This window comes from Plutella xylostella, chromosome 31 (genome assembly GCF_932276165.1).
Source record: "Plutella xylostella chromosome 31, ilPluXylo3.1, whole genome shotgun sequence".
Taxonomy (NCBI): Eukaryota; Metazoa; Arthropoda; class Insecta; order Lepidoptera; family Plutellidae; genus Plutella; species Plutella xylostella.
This window is the reverse complement of record NC_064011.1, coordinates 70,903-96,611: the sequence shown is the minus strand read 5'-3', so window position 1 is coordinate 96,611 and position 25,709 is coordinate 70,903. Positions and strand designations below refer to the sequence as shown.

Here is a 25,709-nt window from a genome sequence, read left to right as displayed (position 1 = left end):
AAACGACAAATTTATACGTAAGGTACTGAATACTTATTTCATTTTAGGTTGTCTTTTTCACGTCGTCAATATTTCAAGAGATCCACTGCCATTGTGTGGACGAGGCTTAGAAACCTCTCCCTCGTCGGGTCTCGTAAGAAAATATTATTTCCAATGTCCTTCGAAGCCTTAACCCAGGACGAATTCCACCCGCTACCCCGAAAACAGACATAACTTACCCCGAGAAAACGAACGAAATCCTACTTTATTACTTCAGCAATTAAGTAAGAAATTCCCCCCAAAATGTAAGTTACAAAGTTCTCGCAATACAAATGACAGTCTTAATAATTCAACTTAACATATTTCACCCTAATTGTTTCAATGGCAACCTTATTCACAAAATATTTGAGTCGGAATTCGCGCTTCAAATACAACGCTACAGTTTCTAAACAATCCCGGAACTGAGTTTCAGAGAAATGTGAATTTTACTACCAACAATATAAGGTAGACATCGATATGAAAAGGCCGGGAGATAAGGCAGTTTAGGGTGAAGGTGTGTAATACGCACGCGTGTTTTTTCCCTCCGAAACCAGAGCTCAGACCATGCACAGTCGGCGCCCGCCCGCGCCGCCCGCCCGCCGCCGCCGCCCGCCCGCCGCGCGCTGCCAAACACGACCCAACCACCTGTTTACTGAATATCACTCAAAATAGTTCGCATTCGAAGAGTCTTCACCTTCTTTGACAGCAAGGAGTCCGCAAGCACGGAGGTTTAAGAAATAATGCGTGAGTAAAAACTTTTTTCAAGTTTTAAAATTTACGTTCGAATTATTGATTTTCCACACGGTGCGGGAGACATTTTACGAGCTCCTGAATTAAAATTAGTTCAAATAGTTAAGCTTTATCTTATAATATCACCAAGTGTGTAAAATTTTAGTGTTTAACTCTAATGTCAAACAATAACAAAAGAAAGCAAGAGGTTAGCCCTTGAAATATCAAGTTTTACACGCCGTTAAATCCATATCTGACGTTTTGTGATTGATCGAGTGACTGACAAAGAGTGATTGATAGTTCTTCGGAGGGTAATATTGTAATATCCACTTCTATCATGGATTTATTTATTAAATAAAATTTATAATATAACTTTTAGTAATGTTGCTTGCTACTCCTAAGCGCTAAGTCTGTCGATCTCAGTCCTACATTTTATTGTAGTTTACTTGTGATTATGTTCTTGATAAATAATATCTATTACTGTACAAATAGGTTCTTAATCATCTCTTATCCTACTAATAATATTATAAACTTGAAAAGTATGGATGAATGAATAGCTATTTGTTACTCTTTCACATGAAAAGGATGGACAACATTTTAATAAACTACAACATACTGATACCCTGGATTAACAAATTATAGGTTTTATATGAGTACTTTAAATTAGAATTCTGGCTATGAAAACGGTTTTAGGGGATGCGAAACTTGCGGAAAAAGCTAGTTAGATAAGAGTAATGCTAAGTTGCATGATGGGACTCTAAACTTAGGCAATAGAGTTAAATGATAATATTCGGAATCGGAATAAATTTCCTTTTGATTGAACACTTTCCATTCAAAATCCTTACAACAGAACTGTTTACTTTATAAAATTATTCTTTTACTTAAATACGAAGCCAAGCCATACATGGCATTGTATCCTTATAAGCCGTAGCTTTTGAGTAAATGTGACACACTCCTATGAATATGCTTTCATAATTATTTTAAAATTTGGAAAGTATTTAAAAAAAAAAACATTAACACCAAGATAATAATAAGAGTCGCAGTCTAGTCTGAAGTCTAGATGCCTACGCCTCGTAGCTCGTAGCTCGTAGCCGCGTAGCTATGTGCTACGCCGTCGTAGCCCGTAGCACGCGCGTAGCGCTACTACACCACCACCGTAGCAAACTTTTTTATGCTTTCTTGGTTTCGTTGCTGAAAAATTCAAAGAAGCACCTATTTCAACTTTCATTGTTTTGGCTGTTCTTAATTTGAAAGTACTATATTTTATGAATCTATCTACGATGGGTTCAAAGGCAATAACATCTTTTGTTATGAGTATTAGGGATTCATTAAAAAAACATCTGTTGGAATTTTGATTGTTTCTGATTTCAAAGAGATTGTCGTCGGCGGCGATGGCTGAAGAAATCTTTATACCAAAAAGCTGGTAGAGTTCTACAACGCTAACTTTGCAGCAGAAACAAATACCAACACCAAAAAAAGTTAAAACATTGAGTATAACTTTAACTTTTTCCTTATTTGTAAACGTACATACCTACATAATGCTCACGACTGTAATACCCGAAGGGATAGTGAGAGGTAAGCGGCAAACGTAAGGAGGCAAACGAGCCACCCGCTTTGCACGTGTACGTTGCGAGCCGTATCACTGTTTTTTTATGAGTGCAATGCACTGAATCATATCATAATTATTATAATACGTCGCACTCCACATGCTAAAATCATACAAGCGGGTATCCCCCCACTGCTAAGGACACCCGCACGCTACATTACACTCACGAACTGTAGTGTGCGACCGACCTTAGTTCACGCACCGCCAACACATAATGCTTGTGGCTCAAACACGGATAACTGTAGTGAGGTAATACGGAAATGTTGCCATAAAATTACAGTAATGTTTTCATAAATTTGCTTAATTATCTCTTTATTATAATTAATTATGTTGTGGGTCCCACATGTGCTGGGGACATAGAGAGGCACTCTCTGTTTCATTACTCTTTCGTTATGTACTATTTACAATATAATAGAACTAGCCGTACCCGCGAGCTTCGCTTCGCCTTAAAAGTTTTCCCGTGGGAATTCCGGGATATAAAATTGCCTATGTTCTTTCTCAGGGTCTAGATCATATCTATACCAAATTTCATTCAAATCCGTTTAGTATTCTATTCTATTCTCTGTGGGGGTGTAAGTACCTGCACCTGGCTCTCTCGAGTGGAACCTTTGTGCATATCCCCAAGGTCTGAACTGCCTTCCTAAGTTTGGACCATTTCCCACCACGCTGGTCCACTGCGGATTGGTGGGTTCACATATCTATAGATGTGCTAAATCTAGATATATGCAGGTTTCCTCACGATGTTTTCCTTCACCGTAAGAGCGATAGTATACATTGTACTTAAGTTAAAATGAGTTCTCATTGGTACATGTCAGCGCCGGGATTCGAACCCGCATCTCTTGCGTGAGAAGCGGGCGCTTACCCGACTGAGCTACCACCGCTCTTTAGTAGTTTGGCGTGAAAGAGTAACAGACAGACACAGTTACTTTCGCATTTATAATATTAGTTAGGATAAGTAATAACGATTATTCAAAAAAAACATTTCATTTTAGATCCCTAATATCTATGGCCGGATGTCGTTTTTCTCGATAGCTTTTAAAGCCCAAGGAAAATAGTTATTTTTTTGCTCACAAATATTATTTCTTACAAAAATAATTAGCCGGAGTCTAATTCCACTCTTATCCTTTATGTCAGCCTATTATAATACTGATTCTTGATCGCGGGTTGGAAACATAGCTTCAATTCCTCTCTAATGTGACAAGTTTCCAACAAAATTAACTATGAGAGTCGCTCTAGAGGAGCACTCTACCTTACGAATAACCTAACCAACGTTAGGAACCCTCGAAATTTACTAAAATTCGCATAACTTTTGAACGGCTTATCCGATTTTGATTAAATATGGCTAAGAACACTCGGGGTAACATTATCTATCATTAACCAGAAAAAACGAAAATCTATTCAGCCGTTTGGGAGCTACGCTTACACAGACAAATACACACACAGAGATACAAATATAAACTTTAAGCTTATCACCCCTCTTTCTTGTCTAGTGTTTAACTAAGTTTAGATGAGTTGTTCCGAGTTGTGACTCTATGTCGCTGCATTAAACGTACCGATAGCATGACAGCCTTCGTTCGTTTTTTGCCAATCTGCAGTAACCCCACAGCACAAGTTGCTGACGTATAACATTTAAACAATAATTAATTACCGCGCGCGGGAACCGGGTAGGTGCTGTCGAGGCGAGAGTCAAGTGGCTGCGCAGTTTTAATTAAAAGTTTTGCTCAAAAATGTCTGCACAAGATGGCGCTGGCATTGCGTGTCGCGAGTTGTGTTTGCTATTTGTTGTTAGTTCGATGTTGGGATTTCATGAAAATTATCTTGACACTATATGGGTAATAATATTACAAATTCAATTTGATTATACCTAGCTAGCTAAACAAAAACACACACACACGCACTCACGCCTTGTACTAATGTACTCCCTTGCGGGGTAGGCAGAGGTGCATTGCTGCACCCACTTTTCGCCAGAGTGTTGTATGTTAGTCCCAATGTAATAGGCCTATTGCCATTTTACGGGCACATCCAAGACCCGAGAACAAATATCTGTGTTTAAACAAATATCTGCCCCAGCCGGGAATCGAACCCGGGACCATCGGCTCAGTAGTCAGGTCACTAACCACTATGCCATTCGGTCGTCTAATGCGTAATACGCACTACAGATTTAGTGAAATATTTAGTTACTTATTGATGAATGTTGGAAAATATAACACGCTCCATTAATTTCGAGGATTAAAAACAAATCCAAAGCAAATTAAATGCCCAGTGAGGTCTACACACACACACACAGAGACACTCAATACGTGCAAAGAATGGCCACAGAGTAGCGGATTAGCGATGCACACAGGATAATCCGCAGACTCTCAGGGTCGCTAATTAACTCACACCTAATCTTATAATCTGTGAACACAGCCACTGACATTCAACTGCTGTATATAACATTATACATACAAGGTTGCGTGTGAAAGAGGATTTAATATTAACCCTTGTCTTGATACATTGTGTGCTATAACGCTGACATCGTTATGTTTATCTCTAGGTACTTTTGTCAATGAAGCTTCTTCCTCTCACCTAGTAATTTGAATAAATTACTATACATTATACCTATGTAAAACCCTAAAGCCTGCCTGTAGTGATAGTAGAGTACATTGATAGATAAATTATTATAATATCAGGCTGTGAGTGGTGGTACTGATAAGGAACGAGATACCAAGAATATAGGCTTTTATTAACAAAAATAAAACATATTATTTGTGAGACATTGTAAGACAACTGACACACAATTTCTTCGTAATATCCATAGATCATGACATTCTCCCCCGGTCAGTTTATTCTATAGCATAATCCCTTAAATACGTCGGCGCTCGTCTCTCTCTGGCAGAGCGGCGGGGTTCAGGCGTAGGCTCTTCATCGTCAGATAGGACATCATCGGGAGCGTCATTGGGAGTGCCATCATCATCAGCATCGTCATTGGGGGTGTCATCATCATCAGCTTCGCCTTCGTGCGGGAAAGGTGCTAATTGTCGGTTTGAGACAGTAGTCTCACGGCCATCCGGTAGCTGTACATGCGAGTATGCCGGATTGGCCTCAATAAGTTGCACTCGTTCAACTATGTTGTCATATTTTGAGTTTCGAAAAATTTTTTTTAGTAGTACAGGTCCCGGAGTCATCAGCCATGATGGAAGTGAATCCCCGTTCGGTGACCTTCGAGGATGATTGAACATACGTTCATGAGGAGTTGTGTTCGTGGACGTACAAAGTAACGAACGTATAGAATGTAGAGCCGTCGATAGCACAAGTTGCCAGCTCTCCGTTGGCAGGTTCTTAGATCTGAGGGACAGTTGGACAGATCTCCATAAAGTTCCATTCAGACGTTCTACCTGTCCATTTCCTTGCGGGTTATATGGTGTGGTTCTACTACACGCAACGCCGAGTGGTATTAAGAACTTCCTTAACTCTTCGGACATGAAGGAAGCCCCACGGTCAGAATGGATATAAAGTGGCGTTCCAAATATGCAGAATAGCTCTTTTAAGCAGCTTATTACCGTGCTAGCAGTTACATCCTTGCATGGGAAAGCAAATGGGAATCTTGAATATTCGTCGATGATCGTAAGGATATACCTGTTATTGTTATTTGTAGGTAGAGGCCCTTTAAAATCTATATTCAACCGCTCGAATGTTGAGGTCGCTTTTATTAATTCACCTTGTTTTCTGATAAATCTTGGTTTTATTTCAGCGCATGTCTGGCATCTTGCGGTCAGGGCTCTAATATCTTCAAGCGAGTATGGAAGGTTTTTTGACTTAACCCAGTGATACATTCGAGTTACGCCAGGATGGCATAACTGATCGTGCGCTTCGATCAGTCTGTTCGTGTTTGTTGATGCACAGACTCTTGATAGAGCGTCAGCGACTATGTTTTCCTTTCCTGGGCGGTATATAATGTCGTATTTAAAGCATGATAATTCTAGACGCCATCTTTCCAATTTTTCGTTCTTTATTTTACTGCTATGTTTTTGGTTAAACATGAATGAAACTGATTGTTGGTCTGTCACAAGAATAAAATGTTTTCCAATTAGGTAGTGTCGCCATTTTCGTAGTGATTCTACGATAGCACCAGCTTCCTTTTCTATGGAACTTTGTCTGCGTTCCGAATCATTTAAGCTCCTTGAGAAAAATGCAACGGGTCGACCCTTCTGAGTTAGAGTCGCCGCTAATGAGTGTTCGGAAGCATCAGTTTCGACCGTGAACGTTTCTTTTGCATCAATAGCAGTTAAACAAGATTTAGCAATGTCGTGCTTGAGGGTTTCAAATTTTTCAATCTCTTGTTGAGTTAGGGGAAATACATTTCTATTGACAAGAGGGCTAATCTTTTCTGAAAAGTTACTTATCCACTTCGAATAATGTGCAAACATTCCCAGTGCACGTTTTAACGAAGCCGTGTCGTTTGGCACTGGTAAATCCATAAGTGGTTGTAGCCTTTTCTCGTCGGGTGTGATCGCATTGTTCTTAATGGTGTAGCCAAGTAGATTTATGGACTCACTGCCGAATATGCTTTTGTCTTTGTTCAAAGTGAGCTTGTATTTTTCTACTGCGTCCATAAATTTCTTCAAGTTTACGTCATGTTCATCTTTATTATTTCCACAGACAGTGACGTCATCTAAATACGCATATGTAGCTGGTAGTTTCTCCGTTGTTATGATATAGTGAAGAGTTCTTTGAAATGCTGCAACACCATTAGTGACGCCGAACGGTATTCTGGTAAACTGGTATTGATTTCCGTCGGCTTCGAAGGCAGTATACTTTTTTTCGCTCTCTAGTATAGGTACTTGATGATATGCACTTTTTAAGTCAATCTGGCTAAAGTAGTTGTATTTTGCAACCTCTGAAACAATTGATTCTATATTGGGCAGCGGGAATGCGTCGAGTTCGGTATATCTGTTGATGGTGAGTGAATAATCAATAACTAGACGCTTCCTATGCATGCCTCCGCCAGCTACAAGAACTTGAGCGCGCCATGGAGATACGCATGGTTCTATTACCTTATCTTCCAATAATTTATTTATCTCTTCTGCTATGAATTTCTTGTCTTCATCGCTATACCGTCGTGATTTGATTGCAACGGGTTTTATGTCTGATGTGAGGTTAGAGAAGATTGTCGCCGGTGGTACAGAGGCAGCCATCACGTTGCATATTTTAAGTGGTTCTAAATTTCCTCCAAAATCTAATTCCAGTGATGAATGATTTTTCAGAATGTCATGCCCAAGAATCACATCAGCACAGAGTCGATTTACAATCAAAAGAGGTTGCTTCTTGTAAGTATGCTTCCTTATTTTAAGGGTGGCAATGCACAGCCCTTCTACTGAGGAAGTGTGATCCAAAGAGGCCAAAGTTATCTGATGTTGGCATTTTCTTTTCTTTAATCCCAGTGTTTCAGCTAGCGAAAGGTTAATGAAACTTACGGAGCTCCCAGTGTCTATAATTGCATCTGCATGGGAGTCGTTAATGGTAACTGGGATAGTGGCTTTGCTCAGACTTGCAGGGGAGGCAGCTAAAATTAATGCTGTCGTATGTTCTGCATCTTCCTGCGGATTTATGGTGTTTACCGTAGAAGTTCCTCTGCAGACACTTGCGAAGTGCCCTTTCTTTGAGCACAATTGGCAAACAGAGTTATATGCTGGGCATTTGAACCTTCTGTGCAAGACATTTCCGCCACAAAAGAAGCATGATTTTTTTTTAATTTGTTGCCCGGCAGCGCACACTGTTGGTTTACTTTCTTGCACTTCGGAGTTTACAGCGCTTAAAGTGGGTACATAGTTTGCGGTATTAGTGTAGCTCTGACAGTTTTTATCGGCCATTTCTAATGAGCTAGCTTGGTTGTGAGCTTCTTCAAGGGTTAGCGTTAGGTTTTCTAGTAATCTCTGTCTGATACTTTTGGAGCTTATGCCGGAGATAAAGGCGTCTCGAATATATTCTGTTTTATAGCCTTCGGCAGTTATTTCTTTGAAATTACAATTCAGAGACAGGACTTTTAGAGCCCGTAAATATTCATCGATTGATTCTCCGGGGAGTTGCTTGCGCGTAGATAACATATGCCGAGCATGAATTTCGTTATGTGGCTTAACGTATGTATTATTTAGTTGTTTCAGCGCCCCCTCATAGTCGTCGGTGTCTTGAATTATGCTGAACACACTTGGTGATAGGTGATTTATTAGTATTTTTAATTTTACCGAGTTCGGAAGCGGCGAGTCTCCAGCGGATATAAAATTGTCAAACGCCTTTTTCCAGTGCCGCCACTTCAGCTCGGCTCCCGTGGAACTTGGATCTACATCGAATCTCTCAGGTCTCAAGAATCGTGTAAAATCACCGGATGAAGATACTTGACTCATTATGTTTGTTTTATTTGTAAATAAAATTGATAAGGAACGAGATACCAAGAATATAGGCTTTTATTAACAAAAATTAAACATATTATTTGTGAGACATTGTAAGACAACTGACACACAATTTCTTCGTAATATCCATAGATCATGACAGGTACATTGCGGGGGACGGCGGCGGCCATCGCAGTGCACTTCCGGCACAGCCGCCGCCACAGAGTACCTAGGTACTCGGGACACAGCTACAGTAAAACTATAAAGTCCTGAAAACGGAAATGGATTCTAACTAATTGTTACAGACCGTATTTAATTGATGTATTATATTTATTAAAGGACAAATCCGTAAAAGGCCATATCCAAACGATATTTTATTTTTAAAATGTAAGTAAATAACTGATAAAGATAAAAAAGTCTTTGCAAAATCGCACTCTTTATTGTCATGACTTTATAGTTGGACTGTACACATGGCCGGAGATAATTTGAGAGATTAGAGAATTAGAATGATTATAAGTAAACAGGGGACACGCTTTTTTAACTTGTAAGTTTCAAAAAAACTATCAAAACAATCGTTGGACGAAAAATTTTGCTAACCGTTCATGGGTCAATTGACTGTGGAGGAACCGTTACATCGCTAAGGTAGCGAGCGTAGGTTGACTTTATATTAGGCACATTGTACACTGTAGTCTCATAACTCGTAATAGCAATATAGTACCGCGACTGATGGTCGAAGAGCGACTGGTAGACAGATGCTACAACTATTCACGCGACGCGTGACGTCACTCCACGTTGCGAATGTATTTTATTTCACTCGTAAATATTTTCAGCAGCGGGACGCATTTGCAGAGTATCAGGATAAATGATGTGCAAGATTGGAGCCGGAAATGTAACGGCAGGATTTATTATTTAATGTCCACAAATAAAATAAAATCAGTCTGTAGCTAAAGGTAACGTTGTGGGGTCCCTAGATGAGTGATTATCTTAAACAGTTTGAAAGGGGTGTCGTGGCGCTTCTTGGTAGAGGCCTATCAACAGTGGAACTAGTTAAAGGAGGTTGATTGAGAGTGATTATGACAGTCATTTGGACGATCTGATGGTGTAGTAGTTAGTGACTAGACAGCTATGCCGAAGGTCCCGGATTTGATTCCCGGCCGCGGTGGATATTTGTTTAAATACAGGTATTTGTACGCGGGATGTTTATGTAGGTACTTATATCTATCTGTGTATATATCAGCTGTCCGATACACATATTACAGGCTCTACCTAGTTTGAGGTCGGATGACTCTGTGTGAGATGTCTCCATATGCTATAATATTATTTACTTTAATCCACAATCAGGCAGAGGTCTATGATGCGTTGCTCTTACCTTTATTTTAGTTCGAATTCCATTAATCGTTACATATTTTATCTACCACGTCCTGTAAACTACTTTAAACTTTAAAATACAGACTATAAACAAACACATAGGTATAGTTTTAATTATACGCCTTTACTGGTATGATAATAATGTGAGCGGTTTCGCAAATGAATATTTTCTAATTAAAATGAGATTAGTTTGCATTACAATATTTGTTCAAATAACAAAAGGGCCGTTTACGAATAAACCACAATTACCATTGAACAAAACCGCTAATTACTTATTTATACACACACACACACACATACGCACACACACTAACATATACGCATAATGTGTGCGTGTGTGTTACACAAACCATCTTATCCATTTTACTTCGAGCAAAACAAACGCTAAATAGAATTTACTTCAGTAATATCAGACGCTTTGACTGCCAGTCGCTGGCAAACCTACTTATATTTATTATGTATTTAGCTATGTACATTATACTGTCATGTGAAGTTCCTTCATGAATATACTGGGTAGAATTTTCTCAGTGATGTTCTCGGTGGTCTATTCCGAAAGAGCGGTGAAAGTGTTTGTTGAAGTCGATAAACAATACGTCATTGACACGCGTTGTATGAAACTTCAACCAGATAGAAGTACTTATACATGAAGCTACAGTAGTTAGCTACATTTCTCTGTTCTGTCTGTGTTATTGTTATTGTAACATACGTACCTACCTACCTTAATGTACTTATAACTACTTGCCTACGCGTGGGTGCGATCCCATTCACCCACGTTCTCTCATGTATTGTAATACTTACATACTGTGTTATGGAAAACAAAGTAGGAAAGGCCGAATGTAAGGAACTATAAGTAGGTAAACTATTTTTACAGAAAAGTTGTAAGTCTATGGATTTACGTGGATGTGAAAAGGTTTGGTAGCCTCTGTTGCTCAGGTTGCTGGTAGCTGGTAGTAGAAGCAAAGTTTATTGATATAGAACAAAGTGTTATTAATAAGGAAGAAATTGTGATACCAAGATATTCACAAAATAATGCCTTCAGAATTGCTACCCATATGCAAGTAGGTACTTAGGTAGTAGTTAACACACATAAGTAGTTTTTTGTCCTCTGTAGGTGGCATGTTTATTGTTTAGTCGCAGTGCGTTCGATCGCCGATGTTCTGATTCGATATCGGAGGCATCAGCGACCGAGTGGCTGCCTCGCTGCGTCAACTGAAATGCGTTGTACATTCTACCATAGAATAACAAGTTGTTTCTACTGAACGAACAGTGCAAGCCAAATGTAAAATAATATAACAGATTGTGGCGGACTCCTAGCCACTAGTTCAGACGAAGATCAACAGATGGCGCTCGGAACGCAATACAGAGAAGATGTATGGGAACTACGCAAATTACTATGAAAATCCTACATCGCGCATTCGAAGTTTCTCACCTACTCTGCAATATATAGAAATCCCCAACGCTAACCGTTGGGCAGCTGCCCGCCAGGCCACACCACCCGGCCTGGTCGGAGGATCCTCCCTATGCATGGGGATGCTCCAACACCTCCAGCATCTCCATACTGGTGACCCCGTGAAGAACATCAGCGCAGCCTTCTGAAGACCCGCAGAGCAGCCTCCACGCCATCTTCCATCGACTTTCTCTCCTCACCTCAACAGCCGTGCAGCAGAACTCTCAGCAAGCAGCCCCTGGAGCCAACCAGCCAGCATCCGGTCTCAAAGGGCATCATGACCACCAGCATGCAGCGAACGCGCAGGCCTGGTCACACCCTCGACCCATACCAGCAACTTGGCACAGCACCACTGCACTTCGGCCGGTCAGCAAGCAGAGCCATCCTCTCCTGGTTGACGCAGCACTCTGCCACCATGCTCCACTGCAGGCTCATCCCGACTCACCGTGGACATCGCCACTGCAGCATCACCCCGACCCACTGGGGACTCCTCACCGCACTCACAGTCCCGACTCACTGCGGACTACGCGGCACTGGCTGGCAATCAAGACTCTCGGCTGCACTGAAGACTATCGCCCTCCGGTCTCGGTGGGGGAGTGATGTGGCGGACTCCTAGCCACTAGTTCAGACGAAGATCAACAGATGGCGCTCGGAACGCAATACAGAGAAGATGTATGGGAACTATGCAAATTACTATGAAAATCCTACATCGCGCATTCGAAGTTTCTCACCTACTCTGCAATATATAGAAATCCCCAACGCTAACCGTTGGGCAGCTGCCCGCCAGGCCACACCACCCGGCCTGGTCGGAGGATCCTCCCTTTGCATGGGGATGCTCCAACACCTCCAGCATCTCCATAAGATAAATAATCTTTATTTGAAAAAACAGTCCAGTTTATAGGTATATATAAACCTTGGTCGTCGAACTAGGATTCTCTGTACTATGAGAACGTGGACCCGTCGTTTAAGATGTTTAAAAAATGTAAGTATAGTAAGCCGAATGGGAATGCGAAGGATGGGGCTTAGTAATTTAGTAAAGTAAACCACTTTTGCAATGTCCTGTATATTAATACAGCTAGTTGATGGCGATGCTCAGAAAAAACTATTGTTCTAGATACGAGTATTGAGATTAATTACATACTCGTAAGTACGTTTATTTCCGTAACTTTGGAAAAAATCGTATACTATGTCTGAAATAAAGCTCCGTAAGAGAGTTTTCCACAACAGGAGGAATGTTCCTTTAATTAATTCAGATCAGAACCTAAATATAATTTTAATGATATTCTAAAACAGTTTTTATTTATAATTGTAGCCTTCAGCCTAACCTATTTACCTGCTGCACCAGGCTACATCTAAACTGCGGCCTATTTGACTGTATGTTTCCACTCGCACCGCCGCCGCCATGTTGCGCGCATTCATCAACAACTAAATGAGTTCGCGTTTCAAAAGACCAACTCCACTCAAAGAGCTTTGGAGCCGCGAGCCTATTCTGGGCTGTGGAGCGATCTTAAAGCGATTTAATATAAGTAATGTAAGTTTACATCCCCACAGAGATAACCAATGCAGAACCTTGTGCCTTTTTGTTCAGGTATTTATTTCAAATCTATATTATTAGAATTATCGGTGTAATAAAGATATAAAAATGCCAGCCTCCTCAATATACTCGTAAGTAAGCAATGTCGTTACCTAGAGAAAGTGGCTATGTGCTAAACTGCCTGATACTATGGATATGATGGATACTACTGACTTTAGGTTCAACCTTCTTGACCGCATCGCAACTTGATATACCCCCTACCGCGTAGCCTCTCTTACTAATAGAATCGTTTTCCAGAATAAGTAGGCAGATGACCTTTCTCATACGTTGCTTTGAAATAAGTACTTACTTTGAATCCCCAGAACTAAATGGACTTCTATAAATAAGATTTTTAACATACAAATACAAAAACCTTAAGGGTCTTGCAAAGTTAAAAGTACCGGACGTTTCTTGCAGAAAGAAACTTTGGCCGCTCTCATTTGTTTTAATGGCGTGTTGGCGAAACTTGGTCCTTTGTCAACAAAAATGAATGCGTTGAAGGAAATTGCCAAATTTTACTTCATAATTAGGTAGGTAGGCACACAAACTAAGCACCGACCGCCTCAGGGGTTCTCGAGCCAAGTCAAATGTGTTTCCTTATTAATTTGTGCCTGAAATACCCACCCTTAGCCTTGTCGTTAGCGTCTTACTGATCTCCTAGAATGTTTGTATGGAAAATCTTTACTATATTGTGAATTGAATAGAGTTAGCGCAAAACTAGAAAACTGTGATCACTCGGGGTACCATAGTACTCACGATACGCCGCTAACTCAGTCGGGGCAAACATTTTGCCAACTGGGAAATGATAGAATATATAGGTAGGTATAGATTAATAATATAATAATAATAATAATATGTGGGGACATCTTCACACACGTCCATCCGACCCCAAGCTAGGCAGAGCCTGTGTTATGGGTATAGGACAGCTGATTTATCTACACAAATACATAGATAGATACATATTAAATATAAATATCAACACCCAAGACCCGAGTAAAAATATTTGTCTTTAAACAAATATCTGCCCCAGCCGGGAATTGAACCCGGGACCTTCGGCTCAGTAGTCAGGGTCACTAACCACTGCGCCATTCGGTCGTCAAATAGGTAGATAGATAGGTAACTATAAGTAGGTATTGGGTGCACTACACAGATCTGCCTACCCTGCTGAGAGTGAGAATAACTAGTAACTGTAACTGTTTACATACATAAGTACATCATTATTATGCTCACGACTGTAAAGCTTGAAGAGGTAGTCAGAGGTGACTCGCAAGCAACTATGACTGTATATTGAGCCGATTTTACTTCAACTGTCAGTAGATTACCCTTGTAAGCAGCTGCCGCTGCACGGGTTCAGTATCAACGTAGATAAACGTCGCTATATCGCGATTCGGCATAAATGCAGCGTTGAGATTGGTGGAACGCGCATTAAACGAGTTTATCGACATCAATAACAAACCCGTGTAGCGGCCGCTGATTTCATTTAAACTGTCAGTAGATAACTCTTGTGTACAGCGTTTATTTAAGAGCAGGCTTCATCTCCTCCATGTTTATTCATAGATCATTCCTCCCACACTGTACACAGCCGTTACTTTACCTAAAACGGAGCCTTTTGAACAACCGAATGAATTAATCATGAAAAATGGAAGTGGATGAAATCCGAATAATAACTTAAATTCCAAGTATTCCAATGTAACAGATGATTAAATCCTAATGTAAAAGATTTTCTGATTTGGATAAAATAAGAAGTAGGTAGGTTTTTCAGCTAAAATATTATCGATGTTATGATAAATGGAAGATTTTATAAACCTAACGTCTAGTAAAACTGTTGGTGCTAATTATATTTATTAACACAATAATAATAAGTATCTAGGTAGGTACTTTAAACATATTACAACAACGAAGTAACGTAAAATCTAATAAGAGTTACCGCAGTTTACCGCACCCACTCCCTACCTAGCGTAGCGGTGTCTGTTCAGTGTCTTGGGCTTATCGGCTGACTATCTTGTATTTACACCCTCCCCTGTTGTAGGTAACATTATGTTTACTAACATAGTAATATATGCGACGACATGTAGCGAAGCCAAAACTCATACGACCAGAAAATTACTTCTGTTTTCCACCAGTTTATTATAAAAGTTGGATCGAAATTTCAACCCTCGCTTGACCCGAAAAAAGGGAAACTAAAATAACTATGAGTTTTGCGAATCGTAGATTTGAATACATTTTTCTGTGAGCGCGTGTTTTGATTGAGTTTTATTTCCGAAATGTTGAATGACAATGTAGTGTGGGTCGCCCTCAAGCCGGCTGGACGGATGATGTGATAGATGAAAGTCTATAGTCTAGACTAGAATAGTCCCATACCTATATATCCAGCTGTGGACGATTTTTGGATGATCTGATGACGATTTTACAAACTTTTCCCCACAAGGTACTCCACAAATCACTATCCATCCCACTCTAACCCCCCTCTCCCTTCATTGCAGAGGAAGAGATAGAGGAGTCGGTGCTGCTGCCGCCGCGCCACCGCCCCGAGCCGCCCGCCGCGCTCGCCGCCGCCACCAGGTTCTCGCAGCACGAGATCAAGCTCATGTACCGCGGGTTCAAGCAGGTAACTCTTTGGGCATTATGCGAGCCTAGTACGAAATTACCCACTGTTAATCGTTTATGGTGACCCGGGAACGACATGTTTCTCACAAGACTAAATCAAACTACCGAGCCGTAGTTTTGTCTTACGCCAACCTGTAATAGAAGAGTGGTATAATTTTTACGTGGTCTAAACCTAGTAGTTTTGGCTTACTTCTAACCTGTACTAGAATAGTGATAAGTTTCCGGTGTAATCTATCCGTCCGTTGTGCATGATTACTAAAATGTATTTATGATGACTGTACCTAGTAGATATTTTGATTGTGTACTTTGGAATGATGAGACTTTTGAATGATTGTGTACTTTATGAACACGATATAAATAAAAGTCTCTATGGTTATTTCAGGAATGTCCATCGGGCGTGGTAGACGAAGAGGCCTTCAAAAACATCTTCTGCCAGTTCTTCCCACTTGGAGGTACGTTATTTGCTTCTGCGAGTTTCTAATATTAGGTACATTAGGTAGGTACCACATACTTATAAGTTCAATTTGGATTTAATTTAATGGTTTAATTAATTCAACGATCTGTTTCCCAGATGCAACGCAGTACGCGCGACTCGTGTTCAACAGCATCAAGCGGAAGCAGGACGGCAGAGTCAACTTCGAGGTAATATTCACATATATATACTTACCTCCTTACTTGAATAAAGTTAGGATGATTGGAAGAGTGTGCTGCCAGCCATAGATGCACACATGTCATGGTTCACTATCGTCAACCAATAAATAATCGCCCATTGCTGGAAATAGGTTTCACAGAAGCTAAGAAGCTATACAAAACTCTGTTCTCGGCCTTATTTATTTATTTATTTATTTATATACACTTTATTGTACACATACACAAGCAAACATAAAAGAGAACAGTTACAAATCAAAACACAAGACGTATACAAAGGCGGGCTTATTGCCAAAAAGCAATTTCTTCCAGCCAACCTACGACTGGGTGAAAGATAAATGACATTAGATCCTTTAACTAATTTGAGTAGGTACAATTAATAATTAACAGAGAGAAATTAGCCTATGGTTTAAATCTAACCTTAAATTAACAGTGCATGATTACAACATAAAATAAACATAATATTATAACATATAACTTATATAAAAATATATAACTTATAAAAAATTACATCATACTTATATAAATAATACTACATAAATATAAATATATATACCTATTTATCTATTTTACCTGCCAACCTAATGATTCAAAATAGTGATGTCTAACATTTTTTTTAAAAGTTGCCATTGATGGTGACTGTCGTACTTCCTCTGGCAAGGAGTTCCACAAACATGCTGCCTTCATTGCAAATGAATCGCTATAGGAGGCAGCATTATGATCAGGAATGCTCAACAATTTGTTTTCTACCGACCTCAAGGCTCTACCCTGAGAATGAGAACACAAAAACGAAAACTTGCACTTCAGGTATTGGGGAGATGAGGGGTTATTTAAAACACTGTACAATATGTTGAGGCCTTCCTATTGCAGCCACTACCAGTTAGCTGTCTTTAATCCGACGGGACGGCTTGACGTAGGTACTTATATAGAATCTCTTATTGAGCCCCTCGGGCTATAAGCTCATTTCAACCCTAGCCTTGGGGACTAAATAAGCAGCTTTCACCTCTTGGGTAACAATAAGCTAAAGCTCCCGACACACTTACATTTCGTACATTTCGTATAACGCGTCGCGACACAACACGACATACAAATATGTCCCTCACCATATTAAATGTATGAAACCGATATGCTTCTGACGCGTCACGACACCACACGTCAGATAAATGTAAATGCGGTTTTACTTCCTCAGGAGTTCCTGTCGCTGGCGTCGCTGGCGGCGCGCGGCTCGGTGCGGGAGCAGGCGCGCTGGCTGTTCGCGCTCTACGACGCAGACGGCGACGGACGCATCTCCCGGGACGAGCTGCTCGTCGTGGTGAGCTGTTGCTCTTCTTAGGGTCAATTCAGACGTACCACAACCACACCACAGCCACAGCCACACCACAACCACGCCGTGTGGTCGGGCGTATATTTTGTATTGAAAATGAATAATCCAATTCACACGTGCCACATTTTGCCGTTGTCATCGACCACCTGTGTAATACGACCACATCGCAACCACATAGCGTCGGCAACGCCGCCACGCGGCGGCGGCACCGCGGCCACCTCCTCTCCCTATTAAATGCATACGACCACGTGGTTACCACATCGCAACGACAGCGACAACACAACCACATCGACATTTTGTCCCTGCCACAACGCAACTGCAAAAAGCCGCTGCCACACTATTCACACGTAATCACAGCTTGACCACATTATGTCGCTGCGACTTGGTGTGGTTGTGGTACGTGTGTATTGACGCTAAGTGTGTCGGTGCTGCGTACAGACCGGCCAAACGAACGCCAACGAACGGGTTTCGTTGACCTTCGTTGCTGTAATCGGCCCTGTATTATGTGTGATAAATATCCATCGTTGGGCGTTCGTTGGGCCAGTCTGTACGCAGGTTTATAAGTGTGTCGGTTAAATACAAAATCTGTGGCGACCTATCAACGCCACCCAGTATTAATAGCGACCACTGGATGGCACTCAAGATACAAAACTCGGATGGAAATCAATAAACTACTATCAAAGCCTAAGCCTATATCGTGGTATTGAATCATGAAGTCATACAGATTCCAAACTTTGACGGTTGGGCAGCTGCCCGCCAAGCCACACCACCGCCGGATGGAGGATCCTTTCTTTGCACCATTTCCTAAACATACTGGAGCACGTCTAGGGGCTTTAAAACAAAATCATATCATTATTCAGGGTGCTCCTTTTCTACACAAATTGTTTAACATATATACGCTTCTCGACTCGTATCACTGATGTGGGCGCACAGACTGCGAAGCTGAAGTGGGCCTGGGCAGGCCACGTCTGTCGCATGCATCCGGACCGGTGGGACAGAATTGTCACCGAGTGGGTGCCCAGTGATGGACGTCGGCGTCGCGGAAGACCCAGACGGAGATGGCGGGACGACCTTCACAGCTTTTACCTCAATGGCCGAGGAGGCACAGGATCGGGACCGGTGGTCAATTTATAAGGAGGCCTTTGCCCAGCAGTGGGACACTAACCAGGCTACATAAAAAATATCCATTTGAGGAACCCCCTGTATAAAGTGACGTTCTGTTCCCAGGTGCAAGCAGTATACGACCTGCTGGGCCGCGCGGCGCGCCCCGCCCCCGGCGCGCGCGCCGCGCAGGAACACGTCGACAGGATCTTCCACGTCAGTATAACACCTACTACTTCTTGTTGTTCTGATCGTGTTGGTGACAGCCAACCCAACAACAACCAACACTGAGTTAATATGTTTTTCTCGTGTTATGAAAAAAATATTAGATAAGCTTAGTTAGTTAGTAGTTTGTGAAGCTGTTATCATTACTGGAAAGGCAGAAAGTTTCAGCATCATGTTCTTATGAGAAAATATGAGAGAGTGTGGAGTGAATGAGGATATGACAGAGAGGATAGGATAAAATGGCGTGACATGACGAACAAAGAATAAGAAGAATAAGTAGTTCTTCTTAGTATGTCGGTGACAAAGACTAGAGCTGGTTTAGTGTTTATCACCGTAGTGCAGAATAGCGTCAGCTACTGACTGCCAGGATGCACCGGACTTATAATACAAAGTAGGTACCGTTTACTTTCGTACATCTTTAGCTCCATTATATTCCATGTTCTATGTCCAGTTGATGGACGCGGACGGCGACGGCTGGGTGTCGCTGGAGGAGCTGTCTTGCTGGCTGCGCCGCTCCGCGCCCGCGCTCGCCTCGCTGCGCCAGCTCGACACCGTCTTGTGATGTAGCAGGTGAGGCCACGGCTGGGTGTCTTGTGATGTAGCAGGTGAGGCCACGGCTGGGTGTCTTGTGATCTAGCAGGTGAGGCCACGGCTGGGTGTCTTGTGATACAGCAGGTGAGGCCACGGCTGGGTGTCTTGTGATACAGCAGGTGAGGCCACGGCTGGGTGTCTTGTGATACAGCAGGTGAGGCCACGGCTGGGTGTCTTGTGATACAGCAGGTGAGGCCACGGCTGGGTGTCTTGTGATACAGCAGGTGAGGCCACGGCTGGGTGTCTTGTGATACAGCAGGTGAGGCCACGGCTGGGTGTCTTGTGATATAGCAAGTGAGCCTTGTTGCAACATCCAGGCTTGCTGCTCCAGTTTACTCCGTAGCCACGCTGGCTGTAAGAATAACTACTTACAAGTAATCATGGCTAGGTATATATTTTAGCGCTCTGAAATTGGCCATCTACCTACATAGTTTTCACATTACTATCTTCTCTTTCAATCACAGCAACGAGGACGTGCGTGCCTCGAGCTCGACAGCGGAGGACTGCGAGCTGCTGGAGGAGGGCTGCGCTTTTATACCCGCCGCTGCCCCCGCGCCCGCCCCCGCCCCCGCCGCCGCCGCCCCCGCGCCCAGCGAGCCCGCCAGGGTCATCGCGACGGTGATTATGACATTTCAATAGTTATTGCAATGCGATTACACTGCTTTATTTCACAAAAAAATGTTAAAGGTATCATTAACTACAACATTTTGTACAAAATAACTTTAGAAATGCTGTTCATGTTACAGGTGAGTGAAACGCAGAAAGCTGAACATGTTCCGAAGAGGAACAAGAAGAGAACGGCGAAGAAGAGCCCCTCCCCGCACCCCCCGCTCCCGCCGCGGCCCCCGCACCCGTCGCAACCCCCGCGGTGAACCACAGACTCACAGACCAACAAACAAGAGTAGAGAGAGAGAGAGTCAATAACCCAACGTTAAAAACCCTCTACATTCAACAGTAAAAGTCGCATAACTTCTGAATGGCTAAGCCTATTTTAATAAAATATGGCTCAGAACACTCGCGGTAACATTATCTGTGACCTAAAAAAACTAAACGGAAATCGGTTAAGCCGTTTGGGAGCTACGCTCCCATAGGCAGATACAGAAGAACACAAGGTATAACACCCCCTTTTTCCGTCGGGGGTTAAAAAGTATAATTTTGTCAAGACTTTTTAATGGATTGATATATTGATAATCTCTATTCAATTAAACATCGATCGGCTAAAATTTTAACAATCAATAGTTATACTTAGTTAACTTAAGTAGTTTCTACATATAGTTCTCTACTATTTTATATCGGGCTGTAGGTATTGTATGTCCACGATAAAGCTCAAAACATTATTATTTTTTACCTAAGCTTAGATTAATCAAAGCCTTTAAGCATCATATTTCATCATTCAATTTTCTCTGTCTACTTTAAATGATTACTTATCAGACTTTTAAATTCTAGCTTTGCCTCTTCTTAAATATGAATATCTTTTTATTAATAATTTTTACCTACTTGTCTACTTCAGGTAAGTAATCATCATTTTATTATAGTGATTAAATACCTACCCAAAATTTACCTCGTTAATGTAATGTATAATAAGTACCTAAGTACGTGTTACATGTTTAATAGGTTCATGTATTTTACATCGCAATAATTCTTCTATCTATAGTTTATACATATATTATATTTCATCCCAATAGGTACTATCGCTATCGCTAGAGAGAACAGTTAATGTATTTATTGAAATATAAAATTCATTAAAACCTCGATCGTGATAATTCTATTTACTTACTTACTTCTCGCGTTGAAAGCGCAACTTAGACTAAGAACTGTGGTGGATCACTTTGGCAATACTAGAAACGTAATGTACAAGATTAAATCTATTTACCTACCTTCTTCTTAGTAAGTAAGTATAAGTAATAATAATAAATTTGTATAACTAACTAAGTATAAGTAATAATAATTAAATTTATAACGCCTTCGTAATCTTTCTATAGGTACTACAGCTAGACTGTGCGCCTCCGTCTCGCGCGCCCCACACTGCGCGGATCACACTCTTAACATTAAAAGATTACTGTTCGACCTACTAGAACTCAACTCTAAAATTGACGATCCAGACTTGCACACTATGGTGAACGAAACGACGGACAAGTACAAAAGTATGCTAGCTCTGGAGCGCACGAGTTACTTCACTCAAAAAATTGCCAGTAACGAGAACAAGTGCAAGGCAATGTGGGGCGTGATTAACACTGAGCTGGACCGCGGCAACCGCTGCTCACTCGATTTTACCGCTTTGGTGAAAAGTCCTGATGGCTCTAACTACTCATCCAAACGAGAGCTACTCGATGCGATGAATGAGCAGTTCGTTGGCGCGGCGGCGGCGTGCGGCGCGCCGGCCGCGGCCGTGCCGCTCGCGCTGGCCATGCTGCACGGGACGCGCCGCCCACTCGACCACTCTCTTCGACTCAAGCCATTTACTCCGCATGAAGTTTACGCGATTATCGTGAAGAGGATACCCCGCAAACCGAGCAAAGATATTTATAATATATCTTGCGAACTACTGAGCCTTGTAGCTGACTCGGTCGCCGTCGCCTTATCCACCCTATACAATCGATGTATAAAGGAAGGCATCTACCCAGCAAGCCTCAAACGGGTGAAAATATCACCGCTGTATAAGGGAAAGGGTAAGAGAGAAGACGGCAATGCATATAGACCAGTCGCTATAATTCCTACACCAGCAAAGATCCTGGAGAACGGACTAAGCGCACGGCTCACAATGTTCCTAGATGCTGGTAACCTCCTCTCCGATAAACAGTTCGCGTACAGAGCTGGCCGGTCCACCACGGACCTCGCGCGGGAGGTGGTGTGGGGAGTGCTGTCCGCACGAGAGTCCAACCGGCACGTCGCTGTACTCTGTTGTGACTTGTCGCGTGCCTTCGATGTGAAAATTAAAAATACATTAACTTTCATCACGATAACGCCTTTTTTTAGAACTTAGCACTAAGAATCAAGTACCTACCCGGAATTTGGAGTTTATTTTAGATTTTGTCCGAAATTTTTAGGCCTTTTTTCTGTGTAACTTCTAAATTCTAGGCATATATTATTGTTTCTCTGGCGAAAAGTGGGTGCAGCAATGCACCTCTGCCTACCCCGCAAGGGATACATTAGTACAAGGCGTGAGTGCGTGTGTGTGTGTATATTATTGTTTCTAGGTTCTCAAAATAGGCATTACCTAGCTGATCATGCTAGTATTTTAACTTTTTGGAAAAACGTCTGTGAAGAGAAGTTATATGATTTTTTTAATGTTAGGAACGCAAGACAGACGCAATACATTGCCTTTCAAGAGTAGGAGGACTGTTCGGTAAAAGCTCTTATTTATAGTTAAATAAATAGCTTCCTGTATAATATCTACCAATTCGTACCGAGGGACCGATTTAATGTAAATAAAAACATGAAAGTTCCACAAGTACTTACTTATTTCCATGTAAGTAGCTAACTTCAATTTTCTCTGTAGGTGCTTATGACTTCTGTACCTACCTCTAAATAAATCATATACCTACTTCAGTACATAATATTATATAAGTACCTACCTACCTTATTATATTACAGAAGTCTAAATCTAAACTATTCGTACCAAATCTACTACATGACCAATGAATGTTGTATTGATAACTTAGCTTAATCATTTTTACAAAGTACCTACTTAATACATATACTGTTGCCAACTATAATTTAGTAACTAGGTACTTAATCATTAGGTAAATACCTACCATTGATAAATTAATGTCAATGTGAAATAATAAAGGCATTGATTATGCCCCTAGTTCGGTGTTTTACTTGTTACAATTACACAATTGTTTCTCATTTCTTTATAGCATTTTAATTAACTAACTATTATGAATGTAAATAAACGATTAGGCTTACTAGGTACCTAACTATGTTTCTTGTTGACTCTACAATCTATCAATCTTGTTAAAATATTTAAACAATAATAATGTTATCACTATCAATAAGTATGGTTAGCAGTTAAGAATCATCATAAATTTAATAGTAATCTATACTAAAACGTCCATATTAAAAACACGACAGTGCGCCAGCCGGGCCATGATTCTATTTTCATCCAACAGCCACGACTAACGGCAGTCACCTTAGTCACATATTTACCTAAATATTTTACAAAGAGCATTGTGTTATAAGAATGCTGTCGCTACATAAATTTAATTATTGTCTTATCAAATTTATATCAATGTTTAACCCTAGAATAAGTAGGTACATAGTTAAGTAAGTAACTACTTAGCATTTTGTTTTCAATAAATAATACCTTTACCACTCTTTACGTAGATTATGAGAAGTTGTGTTTTATTTACTTTCTAAAATACCCAATTGTTAGGTAGGTAGTTACTAAACTATCATTTATAAGTATGTAAGTAGGTATCATTTTAGATTCCTTAGATCTTGATGATGTGCTCAAGATAAAGGGAATTCAAGGAATGACCGATGTCTGTGGTCACAAGTGAATATTTCGATGAAAAAAAAAACTATCTGATCACTGGCTCAGTTTTAATGTGTCAGTTACTTTTAACTAACTAGTTAACTACTTAGTACCTAACAATTTTATTGAATGTGGTTTTTGTGAGCGCATGCCACTGAGTTCTTGCCGAGACTCCGCCGAACCATGTGTTCCGACCGGAACGCCTACACCTACAATCTGCCTACATCGCCTCGGGGATCCTCGGCAATCTTCGTGCCTCCACCACTCGCGCGATGCTAGCTCCGAGACATCGCGGCGCGGCACACACTCTCGCTCAGCCCTCCGCGACCGCGCAACATAAATTTCTCGGCCTTTTGCACAATCAGCGCCTATTTTAATCAATACAGTTTTGTCTAAATTCTATCTGAGTTTCATTGAAGAAGTTAGGAGTTCCCAGAAGCATAGCACCAGGAGCCTAACACTCAACTAGTGGTCCTTCGTAATACCTACGCGAAAGGACCGAGAAGATTCGACTGCGTTCGTCGTCGCTTGTGGACTTTGGACCGTGCCACGTTCGCCGAGACAACTTGGAGCTTGGAGAACACCTGAAGGATGGTCTACCCTGAGCAGTGGCGGATTAAGAGCATCGGGGGCCCTAAGCACAAAGCCTGTGTAGGCCCCTAATTTAGAATAATTTGTTCCTTGACAAAGAGTGACAAAACAGTTCAATAGCTAAAACGTCCTATAACATTTCTATAAAAAAGGATGTATAACATTTAAAAAAAAATTGCTTGCCTTAAAGGCCTACGACACGCGCAAGTATCACCACAGTCACCGCGAGCTATCACAGGGCACAGTTAAGTACGCGCAAGACGTCCCTCCAGCTATAATGCCCCAAAATTGAAACTCAATAGAATGAAGAATTTGAAAACTCAAACTCAAACTCAAAATTTTTATTCATCGTAAAAATATAAAATTTTCTGATGAACGTCAATTTTTACAAACTACTCTCCGTTCGGATAAGGGGGGCTCTTTCTGTCTAAGGAGAAGATCATTATTTAACAGCTTTTGTCAAGCTTAAAATTATAATAAATCTTTTGAGACATAATTCAAACATTCAAACCGATAGTCATAGTAGTTTCAAAGATATTCTATATTTTCATATCCTCCAGCTATAATCCTCCAACAGGGCTGCAGCAAAGTACCTTTATATCTCTGCTATCTTTTGATGACTATTTCTGATATTTGGCATGACTGTCATTACGACTATTTCACGACTATTATTTGAGACCTTAACCAAGTCGATAGGCTTTACCGTTTGTTCTAGAGTTCTAGAGAGACATAAAGTATTGCTCTAACTCCGAAAGTATGATACGACTATGTTTTTGGCAAACACGACTATTTACGACTATTTTTTGGCATCATCAAAAATAGTTTCTATTGAGTTTCAATTTTGGAGGATTATAGCTGGAAAGGGACGTCGCGCAAGCCTCATTTTTGTCAAAATCGTCGGCGTGGAAACTGGAAACAATGTTTCCCAATGAGGAATTATTTCTTCTACTGGTATATTTTCAATGTTTGCAAACAACTAGAATTTTTTCGAAAAAATGCTATTCCGAAAAATCAAACCGTACACGATCGAAGTGGA

The 25,709-nt window shown here is 41.1% G+C and overlaps 1 protein-coding gene across 1 annotated transcript; it reads left to right on the top strand.

Annotated features, from left to right (window-relative positions):
• Positions 1-600: 600 nt before the first annotated feature.
• LOC105390663 (Kv channel-interacting protein 1-like) lies at positions 601-20,214 on the top strand. Its single transcript, XM_048632323.1, has 8 exons — positions 601-762; positions 15,593-15,717; positions 16,099-16,168; positions 16,288-16,358; positions 17,554-17,676; positions 18,916-19,005; positions 19,466-19,584; positions 20,070-20,214. The coding sequence occupies exons 1-7, from the start codon at positions 759-761 to the stop codon at positions 19,574-19,576; spliced, it is 594 nt and encodes a 197-aa protein (XP_048488280.1). The 5' UTR covers positions 601-758; the 3' UTR covers positions 19,577-19,584; positions 20,070-20,214.
• The last annotated feature ends 5,495 nt before the right edge of the window (positions 20,215-25,709 follow it).